Raw genomic sequence first — 18599 nt, 5'->3', positions numbered from 1 at the left:
AAAATTCCTGGCTTGTGACCATCCAGCTTTATCTCCTGCCCCCACTCACTCCCATCCTCTGTACCCTTTGACACTCTGCTTTAGCCACACCCAACCTCCACCTGATGTCCAAGCACATCTTTTCCCTTCACACTGTAGGTTTTCCCTGTGCTGGTCTCTCTGTCACTCTTCCCAAGTCCCTGGGGGTCACCACCATGTCTTGTTACCTAGTGACTTACTACTGGGTATTGTGTGTGTGTATATATATATATACATACTCATTACTTTCAGATTCTGTATTTGCAAATTTGCCAACTTTCTAAAACTTATTTGTAATCCTCAGTCAATACTCACTGTTCTTTCCTGGTCATTCTTGGGTATGTGCAGAATGGCACAAAAATGGTCACTGATATTCATGCACATTCCCAGCCGAGATCAAGCAAATGTGGCCTCTGCCTTCCTGTTTCAGCCCTCATACTGTAAAGAAGTATCCTTTTCAAGGTGTATTTAGTACCACATTTTTTTTCCCCATTTTCGTGCTTTTTGTCAGTGATTTTGCTGTTTAACATGGCCCCCAGGTACAGTGCTAAGTGTTGTCTAGTGTTCTTGAAAGCAAAAAAGCTGGAATATGCCTTAGAGAGGAAATATGTGTGTTAGATAAGCTTTGTTTAGCCAAGAGTTTTAGTGCTGTTGGCTGTGAGTTCAATGTTAATGAATTGACAGTATGGTACATCTAGAAAAAGGAAGCGGAAATGCACTGATCTGTAAGTGAGGCTACTCTGGAAAGTAACTCGAATAATGCATGACGAAGCTGTGGAAAAGATGGAAAGTGACTAAATTTGTGGATTCATGAAATGATGGCCCATAAAAAAAGGTATTAAAAAAAAAACATTGTAGTGAGGCTGAAAGCCGAAGAAATTTATAGTCACATTACTCAGGGTCCAGAAAATATTAAATCTTTTTTTTTTTTTATTTATTCATTTGAGACACAGAGATACAGAGAGAGAGAATATGAGCAGGGGGAGAAGCAGAGGGAGGGAGAGAAGCAGGCCTCCTGGTGAGCAGGGAGCCCAAAGCGGGGCTTGATCCCAGGACCCTGGGACCATGACCTGAGTTGAAGGCAGACGCTTAACCTTCTGAGCCACCCAGGCACCCCAATATTAAGCCTTTTTGACTGTTGTTTTACTATAAAGAAATACTGTGGATAAATAGTTGTAAGAAACTTATATTAAGTTAAGCATGTCTAAACAGAAATGGACATAGAACAAAGTTGTAATTGACTGGTTGACAAAAATGTTGTGAGTAGAGGCTCATAGGAACCTAGCCCTATTTTTCTGCTGGGAGCAGTGGTTCAGAACTACTACCTGGTGACAAGAAGGGACTGCTGCTTCTCACTATTTCTATGCCACACTGTCTTCTTTGTATCCACACCTCTGCCTGCCCAGTGTGCCACCCTCATGCAGTGTTTGGTGAACGCGTTCTGCATGAACAAACGATGCAGGAAGTTTTGCTTCAAAGGAACAGCATTACTTGGGATTTTGAGCCTCATCTGTGCACAAGGAGGATGTGGGTTGGGAGGCATCTGGGTGGCCTGTTGGGTGGGATTGCTAGAATGGAAGTCAACATGCAATGTACAAAGGATGTGTCTGCCCAAGGCATGTCCAACACAGCATGTTCTCAGTTGTTCAAACTTCGTGGCTTTACAGTGTTACAATGCTGTACCTTCAAGTGTTTATTTCTTAATCCCTCGTGCAGTCAGCCCCCACTGATTTTGTTTTTGTGTCGTGAGTGACACTCCCCTTTGCTGGGGTCTATTTTAACCCTCTATGTTATTTTCCTGAGAAGAAGACATATAACCAGTTTTTCTGTAGCCAAATATCAAAAGACAGAAGTAGAACAATGTCAGACCTAAGAATTTCAAGTATGCTTGCAATCGAGTTTGAATTCATATGGTCTAGGGTCTCGGGACATTTGTAGCCAGTGGCTGCTAGAATGACCACCATGTTCTCTTCTTTCAGATGGAAGGACAAAGGGGGCAACTGAAATTTCTCCTTGGCCTCTGAAAGGCAAAACTTTCAAGTAAACGGGGAAGGCATGAGGGAGACGCGCAGAGAGCAGAGTTTAGAACATTTTTATGGGGGCATATGGTCTTTTGGGCTAGTGGCTTTTGCAGCCTGTAGCTGAGAATGCTAGGGAGAGCCTGCTTACTTAATTTGGAGCTACTTTTGTTATCTTTTAGAAGTAAAGCAGAGAACAAACAGAATGAAGGCAAGAGGCTTAGAGTCAAATGTGGCTACTCTTCTTGGTCTAGTGGTGCAGCCAGAAGTCACCTCATCACACCTCAATTTGTTGTCTACTCAGTGAAAATGAAATGTAGCTAGAATTTACTGAATCTTTGATAAAAAATACCATGTGTTTTTATAACTTCCAGACTTAAGAACAATGAAATGTAAAAAAATAAGCCCTTCCCATCACTTTAATGCCTTAGACACAAATTAAGGCACCCAGACTGTTAGTGAATGTTGGTAACAACATCCTTGTATTTGGGAGAGATACTGAATACAGGTTTTCCACTTATAGGATGAAGCATGAAAATCAACATATATTTTATAGAAAATAGGAAATATTTAATGTATATAAATTTATTTGCCTTGGCAATTATTTATTTACAATTGATGATTGATACCAACAATTGAGGTAAGAATATACATGAGGTATAAATATAATATTTAAATGCAATATCATATTTTACTTCCATTGGCAAGATAACAATGAATAAAACACTGGTATTTGACAAACAAGCTTGATGCATCCTTTCCCTCCTTTTTCCTTTTTTTTTTTTTTTTGTAGACGCACTGTGTTATGCAGCAGTGATGTGATTAGTACGTGCGTAAAAATAGAAAAGCCAGTCAGATAATTTGAAGAGAGGAGTCGTCAGAAATACAATCATATTTGTTTTTGGTGTCCTCTTGCTTCCCAGAGTGTATGGTCTTAGGGCCAGCAGCACGAGCATCCCTGAGACTTGTTAGAAATGGAGACTCTTACTCCAGACTGCCTGAATCAGAGTCTACATTTGAACTAGATCTCCAGGTGATACAATTCGATTCCTCCTTGTGTGTCTATCATATTTTCCAAACACCTAGGATTCCATCTGTGGACCGGTATTAAACTAGACTAAACTTCGTTAACCTTGTCTTTGCATAGGGAAGTAATCCATCCTATATGGTTAAATTTAAGACGCATGGCAGAAGTGAATTTGTTTTGTTCACAGAGCACTGCCCAAATTGAAAATTATGGGTTTGCTGGCACCTTCTTGTGTAGGCAAGGAAATGAAAAATTCCTGCGTCATAATTCAAATAGTATGATTTCCCTTGCACCATACAGAATTCATATATAGCATTTTTTATTTCTCTCAATAAAAGAATTGCACATTGCTGATAGGAAGAAACATTACATAATAACATAAATGCATACAATACAGAAAAGGGGAAAACTTACTTAATTTTTTTTCCTCCCACACCAGTTGCTAAATTATGATACCAATCTCTCATGGATTACCAAAGAAAATCTCTCCCTGAAACTGAACATAATAACTTATCTTCCTCTCTACAGTTGTTGAATTACAATTAAAAAAACCCCACAACTTAAATCCATCAGCAATTGGTTAAGGAGAGTCAATCAGCTTAGTCTATACAATAATAAATAAAGTTGGGTCAAACACCTAGGTAAGCTTGACTGGCTAATGAAGAAATATGAAATTAAGAAACCTGTTTATATTTTCTAAGACTAATTGCAGAGCATAGTTTTGGGTTACCGTTAGTTTAAAACCCTGTCTTTCAAATTGCAAAACTTGAATGAAGAGCATCGTATGTAGCAAAATAAGAATTCCCTGAAACTGTGATGGTCCAGGACTCTCGAATGACATCGCCTCCCCTTGCCTGGCTTCCAGAGTTCAATTCAGTGCAATATATTGGTAAGAAAATGCCAATTAACTGCGACCAAACAGGGCACTGGTCATATAGAATGACATTTAAGAACATGATGAAATGTATCTATGAAAACTTGATAAAACACAGAGGCTCCCTTTGGCTGTGAATATGCAAAGGCTACGCTATTTGGCTCTAACCAGCAGGGAAATAAAGTTTCTTTCAGTCACCCTGTGCTGACTCCAGTGGCCAGTGGGCATCTGACATTTCCCTGAAGCTGCAGCTGGCTGGGTCCCTGGGCAACTGGTCCCCCAGCCTTACCTTTGGTCACAACTTCTTCCCCACTTCTGTGCTTTTTAGAGGAGTAAGTGTTCTTTTCCTGGCTTTATCCAACACTCCATGCTCCGTTTTTGAATAACACAAACTGACAACACATAAGAACCTTTGAATGTGTTTTCCTTTGGTTCGCTAATCTTTGGTTAAACATCAGGGCAGACTGACAGACTACACATTTTCACACCTCGGTGTTAGCAGCAGATTCTGCTCCGCTTACAGGACAGTGGGGGGATGGGCCCAGAGCAACTTGGAAAGAACCACGTGAGTGAGGAAGGGACTCACTGAGTCAGATGCGTTCCTTTTCAAAAGACGCAAATATATATAAAATTGGTATTGTACATATATACAGTAAAGATAGAGATATACACACATATGTACATATGCTATACAGACATTTATTTACAGTTACGAATACGCTTCTTAGAAGCCTTTAAATAGTAAATTAGGCAATGCACAAGGAATAATCCATTTAATTTTAAGTAACATAGATAAATGTTCTGATTTTTAAAAATATTATATTAGTAGGGATGTAGCCATCTCCAGGAGGGCTAGGAAAGTTCTCAGAAATTCTTGCATCTTCAACATTCTGACTCCTCAGTGTTTCCATTTTTAAAAGTATTAACCATGTCATTCAGTCTCTCTTTTTCTCTCTCTCTTTCTCACGAGCACACTCTCTCCCACAAGTGTTTCCGTTCACTTCCTCTTCCCTGAGTTTGATGTCACACTGGGGAAAACTCAGATTTTAGTTTCTGGACCCTCAGCAATGAGGGGCTGAAAAGAGTTTCTAATCCTGGCGACTTCCGCTGCACACAGATGTCCGAAGCCTTTATTGTACCACTCTGGGGAGTGACCTCTGTGGGGACAGAAATCAGAAAGGAAGTGGGAAAGGCTTTTTCCAAATCTCAGCACTTTATCACAGTAGACAGGGCTGTCCTGTGCCCTGCTCATGGGCGCACTTGCCTACAACTGGGGGCTGACCCCTGGAGGACCCGAGAACCTCATTCTGTCATCAGGTGCCTGGAAAACGCTTTTCTGACCAAGTATTCAGTCTGTCTTTTCAGCGCTAAGATTCAGACTGAATTCTGGAATTCGCTGAGGAATCTCAGTGTCTCTGTACCCAGACGGAGAACTTGTTCCACGTCACGACTGCCCTGACGGGGTTGGATTTCCGTTAGCTACTTCTCCAAGCAGGGCAACAGGAAGGGACCACACAGGGAGAGCAGGTGTGACAGCAGCACAAGAGAAGGGGACTCGCGGTGACTGAGAAGCCACCACGTGGTGTGTTTGCTCTGCGTGAGAAGCACGCATAGGTAAGTGGGAACGGCGCTGGAAAGAAAAAAGAGCAGAGGGCTGCCAGAGAATGTCAGAGTTTTAGGGAAGATGAGGAAAAGGAAAGCAGAGAGGGGGAGGCGTCAGTAATCATCGATGAAAGCATGCTAGTGGCAGTGAAAAGACAAAGTAGAGCGCAACAAGACGTCAGGACGACGAACAGGGCCCTGGCGCCTCCGCCACTTGAACTGAGGCTCCCAGAGCGTGCCTGCCATCCTGGGTAGAGCACACTTACTTCAGGTCTATCCTGCAGATGTGGGTCAGTCTCGATTTGCCGGAGCCGCACGGTTCTATCAAGTACTGAGAATCCATCACCACGGCCCGCACACCGCCCATGAGCTGGGCTTCCTCGTGCTCCACAGAGAGGGACACCAGGGTACACATGCCTTTGGGCAAATCAGTCTTCCAGGTCCTGTAGCAAAACAACCAGCACGTCAAAACCAGGACTAAGAGAGAAAGAAAAACCTGGACACAGCACCGAGGGTTACACCTACATTTTCCTGCTCAAATCCCCATCCTACTTACTCAGATTAAACTAATGGCTTCCATAAGGGTATGTAAAATTTTTACAGTGCCATTCAAAGCAAGCCTCTCAGCCCGCTGACCCAGGGGCCAGCGATGGTCTTGCAGCTTTCCAATCTGCCTTTGGAACCCCCAAATCGAGGCTGCAGAGGTTCCTGGCCATTCCTGAAGGGCTGGTCTTAGAGTTTTAGAATTAGGACTTGTCCATTCCATTCATTCAGCAAACATCTACTGGGCACAGGAGAAGCCACTAAGGACACAAAGATATACAGCTGAGGAAGAGGAAACAGACGTACAAAGAGACCCACAGAACACCAAGGAAAGTGTGGTGATGCCGCTGTGCACACAGTGCTCTGCAATCCTGTGCAAGGGAAGGCGGGGCATGCAGGAGAAGGCGATGCTCAACTCAGTCCTAAAGGAAAGGGTGAGCTGGTGGTGCTTAGCCTGAAGTAAACCCACCCATGTGGCTTTCTAATTGTTTTCAAATACCTGAGTGGCTCCCCAATGGAATGACAAAGGCACAGCTGATCTGACCCCAGCAGGCAGAGACGGGACAGCATGTGTCAGCTCGGGAGAGGGAAGACCTGACTCACAAAGTGCACTCTCCAAAAATGAACAAGGTGGCATGAGGAGTAGTAAGCTCCCTGTTACAGGAGCTATTCAAGCAGAGACGGGGCTACCACTTGGGAAAACGCTGTAGATGGAAGTCGGGAACCATGAGAGCATCTGCATAACGACCATTTCTATCACAGGACACAGGTTTCATTATCATAATCCCAGTTATTTACCTCACAAACCCTATCCCTGGCTTGGCCACGTCATCTATAACTTTGTCCGTCCTGTCCTACTGCACCAGAAGGAGAAACTATTATACGTGCCCCACAAGAACCTGGGAAGAAGCAAGCCCTACACAAATGCTGAGCAGCTTCTCCACGGGTGCGACCGTTCCCCTCATGCGGGATGATATGATTAGCAATAAAGCCGGGGAGGTGTACAGATTTGTGAGGATAAAATGGAAAAAGCTGCAGTAACTATCACAGAAGCTCCTGGGGATTTAGAGAAGGAGATAACACAAGTGCAATGTGGCAATCCTGAAGGGATTGCTAGTCTAACAGGGCGGCACTCGGAAGACAGGAAGTGTCTCGGCTCTGCGACTTCCCCACCATACTTGTCACTTTCTACCTTCTGGTATCATAACCACAGGCATCCCTGTTGCAGGAACCATGTCTGGTGCATGGTTAATATTCTCGAGTGTTGTGTTCTTCTGCATTAGAGACTCATGACCCACCCACTTTCTCCTTCTAGTTGTGGGTCAACTATCAATGCTGTGAGACTCTGCCTTAACCACTATATTTAAAATTTAACCCCTTACCATCCTCCTATCTTACTTATCCTCCGCCTGCACCCCTCCCCATAGGATGGGTAACATTATCCCCTTGCTTATTATTTATTGACCCTCCCTCCCTGATAAAATGTAAACCCTGAGAGACTGCAGGTCTGTTGTATTCACTGCAATATCCCCACAGCCTCCCCATGGGGCTGGAATGATGCTCTGTACTGAGCAATAGGCTGGTGGGACTGCCGGGTGGATCGAAGGAGGGAGGTTCCATGCATGGACTCTGGCCCTCAGCCCCCTCTACGGGGAGGGAAGAGGCAGGCTACGGCATGGCTCCATCCACATGGCTGCCATCCCAGAAGAACTATTTGATTTGCTGCTTACAAGAGTGAAGGTGTGCAGTTTAAATTCCATGAGATGGCAAATGTCCCCATAACCGTGGTAATAAGCCACACTTAAGACTGCCCACATTCTCCACCAGGATCCCCAGGTTGCTAAGACAAACACATATATTTAAGGAGAAATGGCCCTTCAAATTCAGGGTCCCAAGGACCAATTCCAAAGGCCCATGTGAAAAGTAACCTGGAGTTTGCCATCAAAACGATTTTCATAAAGAAACTATTTGAAATATACATTTGGGAATTTCACTAGCGATTCCTTTGACACTGCTAAATAGGGGAAGAGACAGTGTTTGCCATCAGTTATCAATAAAAAAGAATACATTGATTTAATTATATTTTATTTGCTTTCTTAGTTTCCTCAATCCGTGTTCTTTCGGATTCACTGCTGACTCTCCAGCTCAGGGGCACAGCTGCACACCCCCTGTCATGGGTTGAGCTCCCCCTTCCAAACCCAGAGGGCAGGGGGCCAGAACTCAGCCCATAAACCGATCAGAAGCAATGCTTCAACAGTAGACAAGACACTTGCAGGCCTTGTCCGGCCCTGCAATCTGACTGGACATCTGACCTTCTCTGCATAGTTGGGCCTTCAGGGTTGTGCCAAGCTTTCCCTACGTGGCAATGAGTTGTGAAAATCTGAAGTTATACAGATGGGTTTTGAAGTTGCACACACTTCATGGGGAGTTACACAAACCCAAGACTTGCTTTCCCCAGGGAGGAAGGCAAAATCAGGAGACAAGTCCGATTCGATTTGCATAATTTGGCAGAAAGTGCAACTGGACAAACAGCAGCTATTCTTGGGACTTTGTTCGGAGGAAATGAACAATATTTACGGCCTAATAAACCGTATGCTCCATAGCGAAAGGGGCCAGAAGAGAGGCCGGCAGAGCCGTAAATTGGGTGAAGGAAGCAGGAAGTCAGGCATAAATAGAGCGAAGTCAGGTTTCACGGAGGGAAATACGCGCCAGCTCAGTGCTCCCAGGGGAGGCTGAACTGCGGTGGGAGAACGCTGTGAAATGCTTAAATATGCAGCTCTTCATCTGCTTTTGGAAAAAAAAAAATACCTTAAACCCTAGAGTCAGGCTTACCTGAGAACCACGAAGTCTCGGGAAGGGTGGGGGGCCATGCTGTTCAACACATACTGATAGATTTCTGTTTGCTTGTCCAGGGTTTCCACAACCTTCCACTGCACAAAATCCTCATCCCACAGGTGGCGCTCTCTCAGCACACGGTTCAAAACCACGGAGGGGGGCGCTTCTACCTCCACAGAGGCCTTCCACAGCTTCAGCGGGTGCCCGTCTCCCACCTTAGGAAAGACACCATCGAAGACTGAAGAGGTCAACTAGTCCCAACCCACACATATCGCTCTCCACTGGACCTTCACAAAACATCACTGATGGTGTAACTGGAAAGAGTGATTCTGCACACCTCAGGTTTAAAATTTTAGGATGTTCATCTTTAGGCTTAGAGGAAAAATAATAATGATAAGACGAATAGTAACCACCAACCCATACAGTATGTACTGCGTGCCAGGAAAGATTCTAACGCATTTGATTTGTAAATAGCCGTCCTCTGACCGTGGTGGGATGATGTCCATTATGCAAATGAGAAGCCAGGCAGAGAGAGGCATGTGATTTGCCCAACGTCACACAGCTAAGGGACAGTGATAAGACTGGCAGCCAGCAGCCTAGCTTCACAGTCTACACTTGGGTTATGTGCAACAGGGACAGCTCGGCAGTCTCCAGAGTGGATTTTTGACCTGTTCATGGGCGTACCGAGCCCCACGGACAGAACGGCCATTTTTATTTATTTATTTAATTTATTTATATATTTTTAGAGGGTGGTGGGGAGGGGAGTGGCAGAGGGAGGGGGAGAGAGAGAATCCTAAGCAGGCTCTACACCCAGTGCAGAGCCCGACTGGGGGCTCGATCTCACGACACCGAGACCATGACCTGAACCGAAACCAAGAGTCAGATGCTTAACTGACTGAGCCACCCAGGTGCCCTGGAAACAAATCCCTGCTTCTTACACCGGACTCTTTGGGGGTAATTTTTTCCAACCTCTTGAGATTACCTTTTTGAAAGCAAGATCTGTGTTGTCTGTGCTGGAGCACGTGACCCAGCCTTTGAACTTCTCCTTGGCTTCTTTTTGGAGGCCCTGGACAAGATGTTCCAGGTACGTATGGAAAGTTGCCCCGCTCTCCTCCAGCTGGGTCCCCAGGTCTTCCAGAGTTGGAGCGTGGATCTCAGCCTCCACGTATGAGTTGTGGGACTGGGCTACCAACTCATGCGGGACCTGAACCAACAGATGCACGAAAGAGCAACATACTGAGCTAAAGAGATGCTGAGACTCATAGTTAGAGAAAGCAATTTCGTCAAAAACCACAGTATGGGCAATGGGCCTAGTGCCATGGGGCAAGGGATGTTTTTCCAAGATCAGCGGCAAGGCTGGGGTGGGGGAGTTTCCTAAAGTCAGGAAAAACAAATACGTTTCTGAGACTACGGTTATTATTCAAAACATTGCAATGACTTCCCTTTCAGTCTTTCCATTTTCCTTTTATTTTATCTTTAATGTGTTTTTATTCAGTTTGGCAAAATGTGGCCTCAGGAAACTTAAAGCACACAGACTTAAGGGAAACATCAAATATGACTTAGAAATAGCTTTACCTTTTTAGCACACTTTCCCCATTTACAAATGCCAACTTTACCACAAAAAGTATGCCAGAGGTCTAGTTGAGTTCCTTCTTGAACCTATCTGTGGCTAAACTCATAAGCTGTCACGGGGGATTGCTCAATATCACGCATACGCAGATGTTGAACTTCATCAAGTCCAAGTTAACAAATGCAGCAGAGTTGGCTGGCTGGCCTTGAACCTGAACGGAAGGTAATGTGACCGTTTTCTTGAAAACCATCAGCATAGTAACCCCAGCTGTCTAACTGGCAGAGCCTCGATTACTCAGCCAGCTCCTCACACTTCTTGGGGGCAAAGACCAGAGCTACAGAGGGTACTATTGTCATGGTAAAATCAGGAGCAAACCCCGATGAGCCGCAAATGCAGCCACCATCCCAAGTGTCTTATCTGGTTCCAAGAGCTAGAGGAAGGCTGCTGGAACCTTTCGCTCACCTCGAACAGTCTGTCGCATTCTGTTATCATGTGGGCAAGCCCCTGCGCGGCGGCCAGGTTCTCACTGAGGTCCTTTTGATCTGGCTTCCCGGTGGCGTATTTCTTCTGTATGACTCTGTAATTGAAGGGCAGAGTCATAAGCAGATCCCTCACTCGAGAGCTTTGCGCAACACAGAGCCCAACCCTTTTGTTGTCGCTTCACGCCCGGATGCTGATCCAGATCCCAGACTTTCTCATTTCCAAATAAAAGCAGTGACCACATGGCCTAGATACTCTGAATCAGGCTAAGAGTCTGATAGTTTATAATGAAAAGCCTTGTAAAAATACAAGGGCAGGAATGACTGCTGGGGGAGAAATTCATCTATTTCTTCCCCGAGTTTGAAACCAGTCACTGCAGGTGCTAGTGCCTTAAGTCCCCCCCTTTTCTCATTAAAGATTGTAAACAGGGTTTCTTGTACTTCTTCCTCCTTCCCACCCACACACGACCCACAGACCACAGCACAACTTCTCAGGCTTTCTGGATCGCAGTGGGCATCCTTCGAGACTACTTGGATTCATATCTCGCATGTGAATTATGGTCACCTCAAAACACTTTCTGAGTATAAACTAAATGCCGACAAATCCTTAAGTTGAAATACAACACAAGAAGTGTTTTTTAAAATTTTTTTTTATTCAACTATAGGAAATACCCAGTTTAGGATTATGGTTGTTGATGAGAAAAACCCACCTGGGGGAGCTTTCCTTCTTCAGTAAATTAAGATGGAAGAGGGAGGGGGCCAGACACACGGCAAGATTCATGGGTGTCATCTGGTTCTCCTCCACCAAGTTGACCACGTCATTGAGAAAGCACAGCAGCGTCTGCAAGACCTCCCTGCTCTCGTCGGCCAGAAGTAGGATGGCAGCCTGCACTGCCTGCAGCCGCTGCTCCTTGGGGACATCTATGGAGAAGTGGGTGCCAGGTCATGAGAGGGACAGCCGCAGAAAGAGCCAGCCGGGACACAGTGAGTAAGGTCCACCTTCCCATGTGAAGACACACTCCGAGACACGACCATCATCCCCAACCATGGCGATGGCCACTCATGGCACAAAGAAGTCAGTCACTGCTCAGGACCCACAGCTGGTGAGAGGCAGAGCTGGGACGGGAACCCCAGCCGTCCACCTCCGAACCCCGTCCTGTGCCTTTACAATGAGAGCTATTTGGCAAGGAACGCCCCCGTCCTGGCCTTTCATGGTCTCTGTGCCATCCACCTGCTCAGCTGTGTCCAGACTGGTTTTCTGCTCTGGCTGAAGTTGGCGATAGGCTGGGTCACTGTCAGCCTGGCTTCCCTCATGCCCACCCTCCCACCAGACAGCTTGGGAAGCACCTTTCGGGATGCCCAGGGCTCTGTGGGGTGTGTTTGGACACCACTGTGTTAGGGGACGGCAGCCTTGCCTTTCCCCACCCCTACTGGAGCCTCCAGGCCTCGATGCCAGTTTGGCACAATTAACCATGGTGGGATCCAGCTGGTTGGCCCTCTGGAATGACTGCTAGTGGGTCAGGTCCTTAAGCATCAGCCGGACGCCTCTTTCTTTTTCCTACTAGTCACCCAGGGCTTGGTGCGGAGGAGGTGCGTTATTGGCTTCATGTGGTGACCCAATGGCATGCATTTCATAATCTTGGGGAGAACGGAAATTGAGGTTGTGCTTGGGGAAGAGGAACCAGGCTCGCTAAGGTTATGGGGCGAGTCTGGCCCTGTCAGGCCATTCCCCTTCAGGGTGGTCCTTGTGGGGTGGTGGTGGTGGGTGCTGGTCATGCCGACTTAGAAGGGCCCTGGCCCCGAATATATGCTGTGAACTGATAGGGAAAATCATGGCAGATGGGTGCTAGGCACTGCATTTTGATGCCCCCCTGGCTGGGTTTATTACTGATCTTTTTGGTCTGACTCACTGCCCTTATTCTTCTCACTCCGAAAGATACCATCAGGAGCTCACTTTGGTTACACTGTCTTTCTTAAAATACCATGTTCTAGAGCAGGTCTCTGCAGTAGGCTGTCTGTCCTCTGAAAGGGTGGAGGAATGTGCCTATGACAATCCTTGACTTGGGAGAAGACAATATCAGGACTTCCAATGGTGTTTACGTTTTCTCTCATGCTTTAAAAATACTGATTGGTTATGTTTTATAACATGCACAGTAGATCACAGTAGATCACAGTATATTTCTATTATGAGAAAGAAATAAGTATACATGCTCAGATATTTACTATTTGTAGGGTACATGATAAAGACATCTGGAGCCTGCTGCCCCAGAGGGGCTGTGTGTGACCTTCTGCCCGGGTCCTGCTCCTCCCCACCATTGTACATCCCAGCGCTGGGCACACTCCTGGCCCCGGTCAGCCAGCAAATCCACATTTCTGGAAAAGCCTGACTACATTCCATGTTCTAGAACCCATCTCTACCCCCACCACATCCAGTGTGTGGCACAAGATAGATCTGGGTTGAGTAGAAAAGAGCTGTTTTGTTCAAATTATAGCAGAACCTTGTTCTTTTTTTCTTGCTTGTGCTGAAACAGGAGATACTACTAACAATTTCAAGCTTGTCACCGAAGTGTTAGAAATTCAGTTGAGCCACTGAACTGCTTTTAATATGCTGCTTTAGCTAAGATGTCTAGTGTGTACATTGTTTAACTTTAGATGGCTAACCTCCTCTTCACAACAACATTTTTAAGAGTCATCTTGTCATGGCTACACGCTGTCTCAACTTTCCCTTCACTCACTTATTCCTTTATCCATCAAAAAGTATCTTCTATTATTTTCTACTAAAAATGATTGTGAAGGTCAACCATTAATCCCTAAATTCAGCATTCATTTTGGAACTTATCCTCTTGGACCTTTGTCACACTTGACATTCCTGTGGTTCCTGCCTCTTTCTCAGCTCTCGGGAGACTATTCTAGATCTGTGTATCTCAGTGTTGATAATAGCGACCATGCGGATGGCTATCAGCACCTCAAACGCAACATCCAGTTGATTCTGAACACCTCTCCTCTCCTTGCCCTCACACCAGCTCTCCTTCCCCTCTTTTTTTCAGTATTCTCCCAGTCACCAAACTTTAAGACTACAGAGTAGTATCTGATCCCTCCATCCTTCTCCCTCCAGGAGACCAGTGGGTTTCAACTCTTTTCATTATCCATCCAAACTCTAATCGTTTGAAGAAAGTCCAAGAAGTAACACAGCTAAAATTAGAACTGCTCTGCAGAAGGGGAGGAAGAACAGTCCTCTTTGACTCCAGAGTCTATCCATGGAACACTGAATTTCCAGTCTCACTGCTGGAAGTCACTGCAGGTAATCAGCGCCTCAGTTAATATGTTAGCTTACTCACTAACCCTCCGTTCTTGTACAACCCAATATCTCTTGTTCAGCACTTCCAGATTCATGGATCACAAGAGCAGTCCTGATGGACATTCACCCTTGTGGCAGACACAGACTTGGCTGCCTACTGAATACCTACTCCCTCCTTCCTCCTCTATAAGAAAATACACTGTCTGTTCGGGTGCCATCTGGAATATGTTCAGGCATGACCAGCACCCACACCACCACCACCAGGAATATGTTCATGTTCCTTCCCTCATACTCTGGGCATAACCATGTTGGCCTAAACCCAAAGTGGTAATCCCAGTCCTCTTTCCAGTGACTGATTTAAGGGAGAACATGTAGACCATTTCTGGCCTATGGGACCAAGATAAATGCTAGGAGCTTCTATAAATTTATCTCCTTGATAAAAAGAGACCTATGCCCCAGGGGAAGCCCTTCTGCTCTCTTCTTGCCTTTGAGTGTGATTTTGGGAAGACACAATCATTGTAAGTTGTGGCAATCGTATTGTGACCTTGAGGGTGTAACCGAGAGAGGCTGACTTCAGCCCTGGCATCACCGAGCTGTGAAATTAACTGACTTTGGAATTTCTTAAGTCCAGATTTCTTGTCATGTATGATTATAAAATTTCCTTATTGTTTAAACTATTTGTTGGATTTCTGGTTCTGTCTTTACAGCTGAGAGTACTGTAACTGGTAACCCCCTCAACAACACCCAAGGGTTCCTCAGTGCTTAATGAATCAAGTATAAACTCTGTGCCTTGACATTCAGTGGCCTTCCTTGGGATGGCCCTGGTCTAATTTTTCAGTGTCACTGGTACTGTGTCATACAGTTACCATTCACACAAGCCAGAAGAATACCCTGGAACCTCCTGGACCATGCTCATGCTATGTGAGTCATTCAAGGCATGTTCCTTCCATTTCTCCACCTTCAGCTGCCAGTTCCCCACCAAGTCCTAGTCCTCATCTCAACCTCCTTGGATTTTCTTTGTAACCTTACTATGGAATTTCTCCAATCTCGCTGTATTGCAGTTATATATGTACATGTCTCATCTCCCTCAGTTGTAAGATCCTTGAGAGCGGAGAGTAAGTCTTACCCACCCATATCATCTTCAGCGTGCGGCACTGCCCTGCGCATAAGCGGAACTCAGTAAATGTTTGCTCAGCTAAAATAAACACTGCTTTGATCTGGTTTATTGTTGGTGAGTCTCAGAAAGGGCCAAAGGGATTTATTTCTTAGAAACAATCTGGCTTTAACCTTAGACTAGTGTCGACCCTAGCCTTAGAACTGATTAAATGTAAAGAATCATATATGATAGTTCCAAACCATGAAGGAGACTTAACTGGAAAATGCAGCTCGACCTCTTAAGGCAACAAAGTCCTGAACTCTCTCTGTTTGGGCTCACGTGACGTGTGTCATTAATTTAACTTAGCCTATTCACTTTGACAAAATAATATTTATTTAGTGGGTCATCACTTTATCCTGTTTTTACAAGTGCTATTTATTATAATCCTTTTTGGATTTGCAATATTGTAGGCTCCTTAAACACAGCACAGAATTCTCTATAGCAAGGGTCTTCTTCAAATTGGATCAATTCCATTTGTTGATCCCCATTTCAGGCATATTTTCCTGAAAACTCAAAGTCCACAGGCCAAATATTTTTTTTTTCTAAAGAATCAGGACTTGGACCACTGAAATAATTTATAATCATAACATTATTGCGTCTAGAAAAGAGTCACGTGTTCATTTCTACTACCCCCTTTGTAGCTACCTTTAGAAGGATACGCTTATTAATCAGCAATTCTTGTATTCAATGATTATTTTAATTATAGGGGCTTTGCTGAGAATTTTCAACTTAACATCACTTAAAAAATTCCAAGTGAAGATACAAATTCGTTGCATTAAACATAAGCTTGATTTGGTTTGCCTACTTTTTGCCAATTAAAATACACTGTATTAAAATACATTTGTTTTTTATTTCTGGTCATCTTAACACACTTGGCTTTGAATTTCATATATCCCAAGGCAATGCTTAATCTTTAAAAACTTAAATTTAAGTTTTAAAAAATATTCATAAACAAAATAAGTTCTATTGTGTCCCCTTCTCATTTTAAAGTTATTAAAAGTACACTGAGAGTTAGTTTTAGACCTTATGCAAAACCCTACTGAGAAGGAAAACTTTGATGTCAAAAAGGTATTTTCAAATGCTTAACAAATGGCCTGGAGATTTCCATGTCAAACTGGGAACACAGTTTACTTCTGGAAAGAAGCAGAGAATGATAACTTTTATACATTTCTCTAGGGATTCATGTACTACTTGTGTAACTAGACCTCAGTCTATAGAATGCTTTTTAAGTGGATGGGTGCACATGAGGACACTGATCTGCATCCCTTCCACTTACACTGATAGATGTGGAGGAAGGTCTCGCTGAGCTTGTTGGTGAAAAGAGGCTCCGGGAGGTCCCGAAAGAACTGTTTTACCATATCTGCCACGTCATACGCAGACTGGTCCTCGTAGCTGACATTCTCGGGGAAGTTCTCGTTCATCTGACGTAACGCATGGATTCGAGATTTCACGCCTGATTTTCGAAAAAGACCCACCTGAAACAAGTCACAGGGACATGTTAGTGAGGCCACCTTCCCCCCAGCCATCCTCTTCCTAAGGCAAGCACTTTGGGAGTCATGAGAAGGCATGGAGTCAGGGCTGGATGAGCAGCAACTGCATCCAAACTAGTAAAATGTAAATTAGTAGGTGAGTTACTTCGGGCAGTAGTTGAATGCTGACTCCCTCTCCTATAAAATAAGGGTAAGAATAATAGCCCACCTCACAGGGTTATTGTGGAGACTAAGTGACAAAATACATATAGCTGTGCTTTGTAACCTGCAGTCTTCTTGACTAAATGCTATCATGTCATTCATTTATCCAACAAGCAGTGATTCAATACCACTCTATCTCAGGCATATCTACCCTTGCTAGGCATCGTTAGTGAGCAGACCAGACAAAATTCCCTGCCCTCTAGTGTTTACACTCTAGTGGGGGTTTTGAGAGAGTTTGGTCAATGGGAGGTTTGGTGGCTCCCACATAAGCAACCATATCCAGTGCACCTTTGGGGGAGAGGTGTAGGGAATATGCTCCTGAAACATAATAATACTATAAGCATGTATTTTGATTTAAAAGTCCTATTTCTTGTCCTTCTTTGGAATCCTCATAATACTCCCTATGTGTGTTTCTCCTATGATGCTTGGCACTTATTACTCTGCCTGATTAGTGACTCTGTGCATAAGCCGTGGCTCTAGTGAGGATTCCTGGGTGGCATTTTTTCAGACTTCAAGACATTGTCTTAGGCCTTTTTCATCCCTAGGGCTCAGACTCCTCTTCTGCTTGACAAATAAATGGAGCAATAAGGCACCCAGGAGATAATGCTCCTAGTAGGAATGAGTGAGGTGGAGAGGAGCCCTAGGAGAACAGAGATTCCTGCAAGGGTCGTCGGCAGCTTACACTCCAGGCCCCTCTAGAGGCTCTGCACTCCGGACTTGCCGCTACCCAAGAAAGGGCTGAGTGTCCCTGACACCTGCCCCCACCCCCACGGGCTTACAGTGAATTTGCATATCTGCTATTCTTAAATGCCTGTAGGGCATCGAGTTGCTCCACCTTGGTCCTTCATTCAACCAACCTCAATCTCTCCTTTTCTCATTCCTCAAGGGCTCACAGGCTGGCCCGTTTCCAAAAAGCAAGGTAGGAACATTCCAAGTGGCCAGCCAGGTAAGTGGCGGCACGCCAGGGAGCCACGCCGCCTCCTCCCTATGCCTGGGGAAAGGCGCCGGCCGCGTCCGAGGCGGCTCCGCGTGCCAGGCCGGCCTTGACCCAAGTTCAGGTGTCTGAGGAGAGCTCTCTTGGTTATTGCTATAAATGGAGAGCAGTTCTAATTCCTTTTAAGTACAGTGACAGCAAGGGAAGAACTCCAAGCAATTAGAGAATACTCAGGGATTTGTATATGTCGGCTGAATAGGTCGCAGGGGAAATGATCCACTGCTACTCTTTGTGGCAATAAAAACCAGAATTCTCGGTAATACTTTTCTTGCATTCCAAGGCTTATCACTCTAATTCCACAGATCGGGATATTCCGGCATACTGTCACTTAAAACGTTAATTGCTCTCTTTTTTATCCTGAAAGTTTGGAATATCTAGAAAATGTATAACTTTGCCGTACTTAGATGTCTCTTCAAGAGTCTAAGGAACACGTGTCATCCTCCGGCAACTACTGCAAATGTCACCAAAGTGCACGAGAAGAAAGCATGTACTGT

General features: G+C 44.9%; 1 protein-coding gene across 1 annotated transcript in view; it reads right to left on the bottom strand.

Moving 5' to 3' along the window:
* Positions 1–2837: 2837 nt before the first annotated feature.
* Positions 2838–18599, bottom strand: part of STARD13 (StAR related lipid transfer domain containing 13) — a 187225-nt gene continuing 171463 nt past the window's right edge. Inside the window, exons 8-14 of the mRNA XM_035002914.1 lie at positions 16697–16895; positions 11677–11887; positions 10950–11064; positions 9900–10121; positions 8915–9132; positions 5806–5982; positions 2838–5094 (exon numbers count right to left, since the gene is read on the bottom strand). Of these exons, the coding sequence (XP_034858805.1) occupies positions 4977–5094; positions 5806–5982; positions 8915–9132; positions 9900–10121; positions 10950–11064; positions 11677–11887; positions 16697–16895 (1260 nt within the window). The 3' untranslated portion in view covers positions 2838–4976. The remainder of the gene's footprint in view (positions 5095–5805; positions 5983–8914; positions 9133–9899; positions 10122–10949; positions 11065–11676; positions 11888–16696; positions 16896–18599) is intronic.

This window comes from Mirounga leonina, unplaced genomic scaffold, assembly GCF_011800145.1.
Source record: "Mirounga leonina isolate KUSES-001 unplaced genomic scaffold, KU_Mleo_1.0 Mir_127, whole genome shotgun sequence".
In the NCBI taxonomy this organism is placed as follows: Eukaryota; Metazoa; Chordata; class Mammalia; order Carnivora; family Phocidae; genus Mirounga; species Mirounga leonina.
The sequence above is the reverse complement of the archived record's forward strand: the minus strand, read 5'-3'. Positions and strand labels throughout refer to the sequence as shown.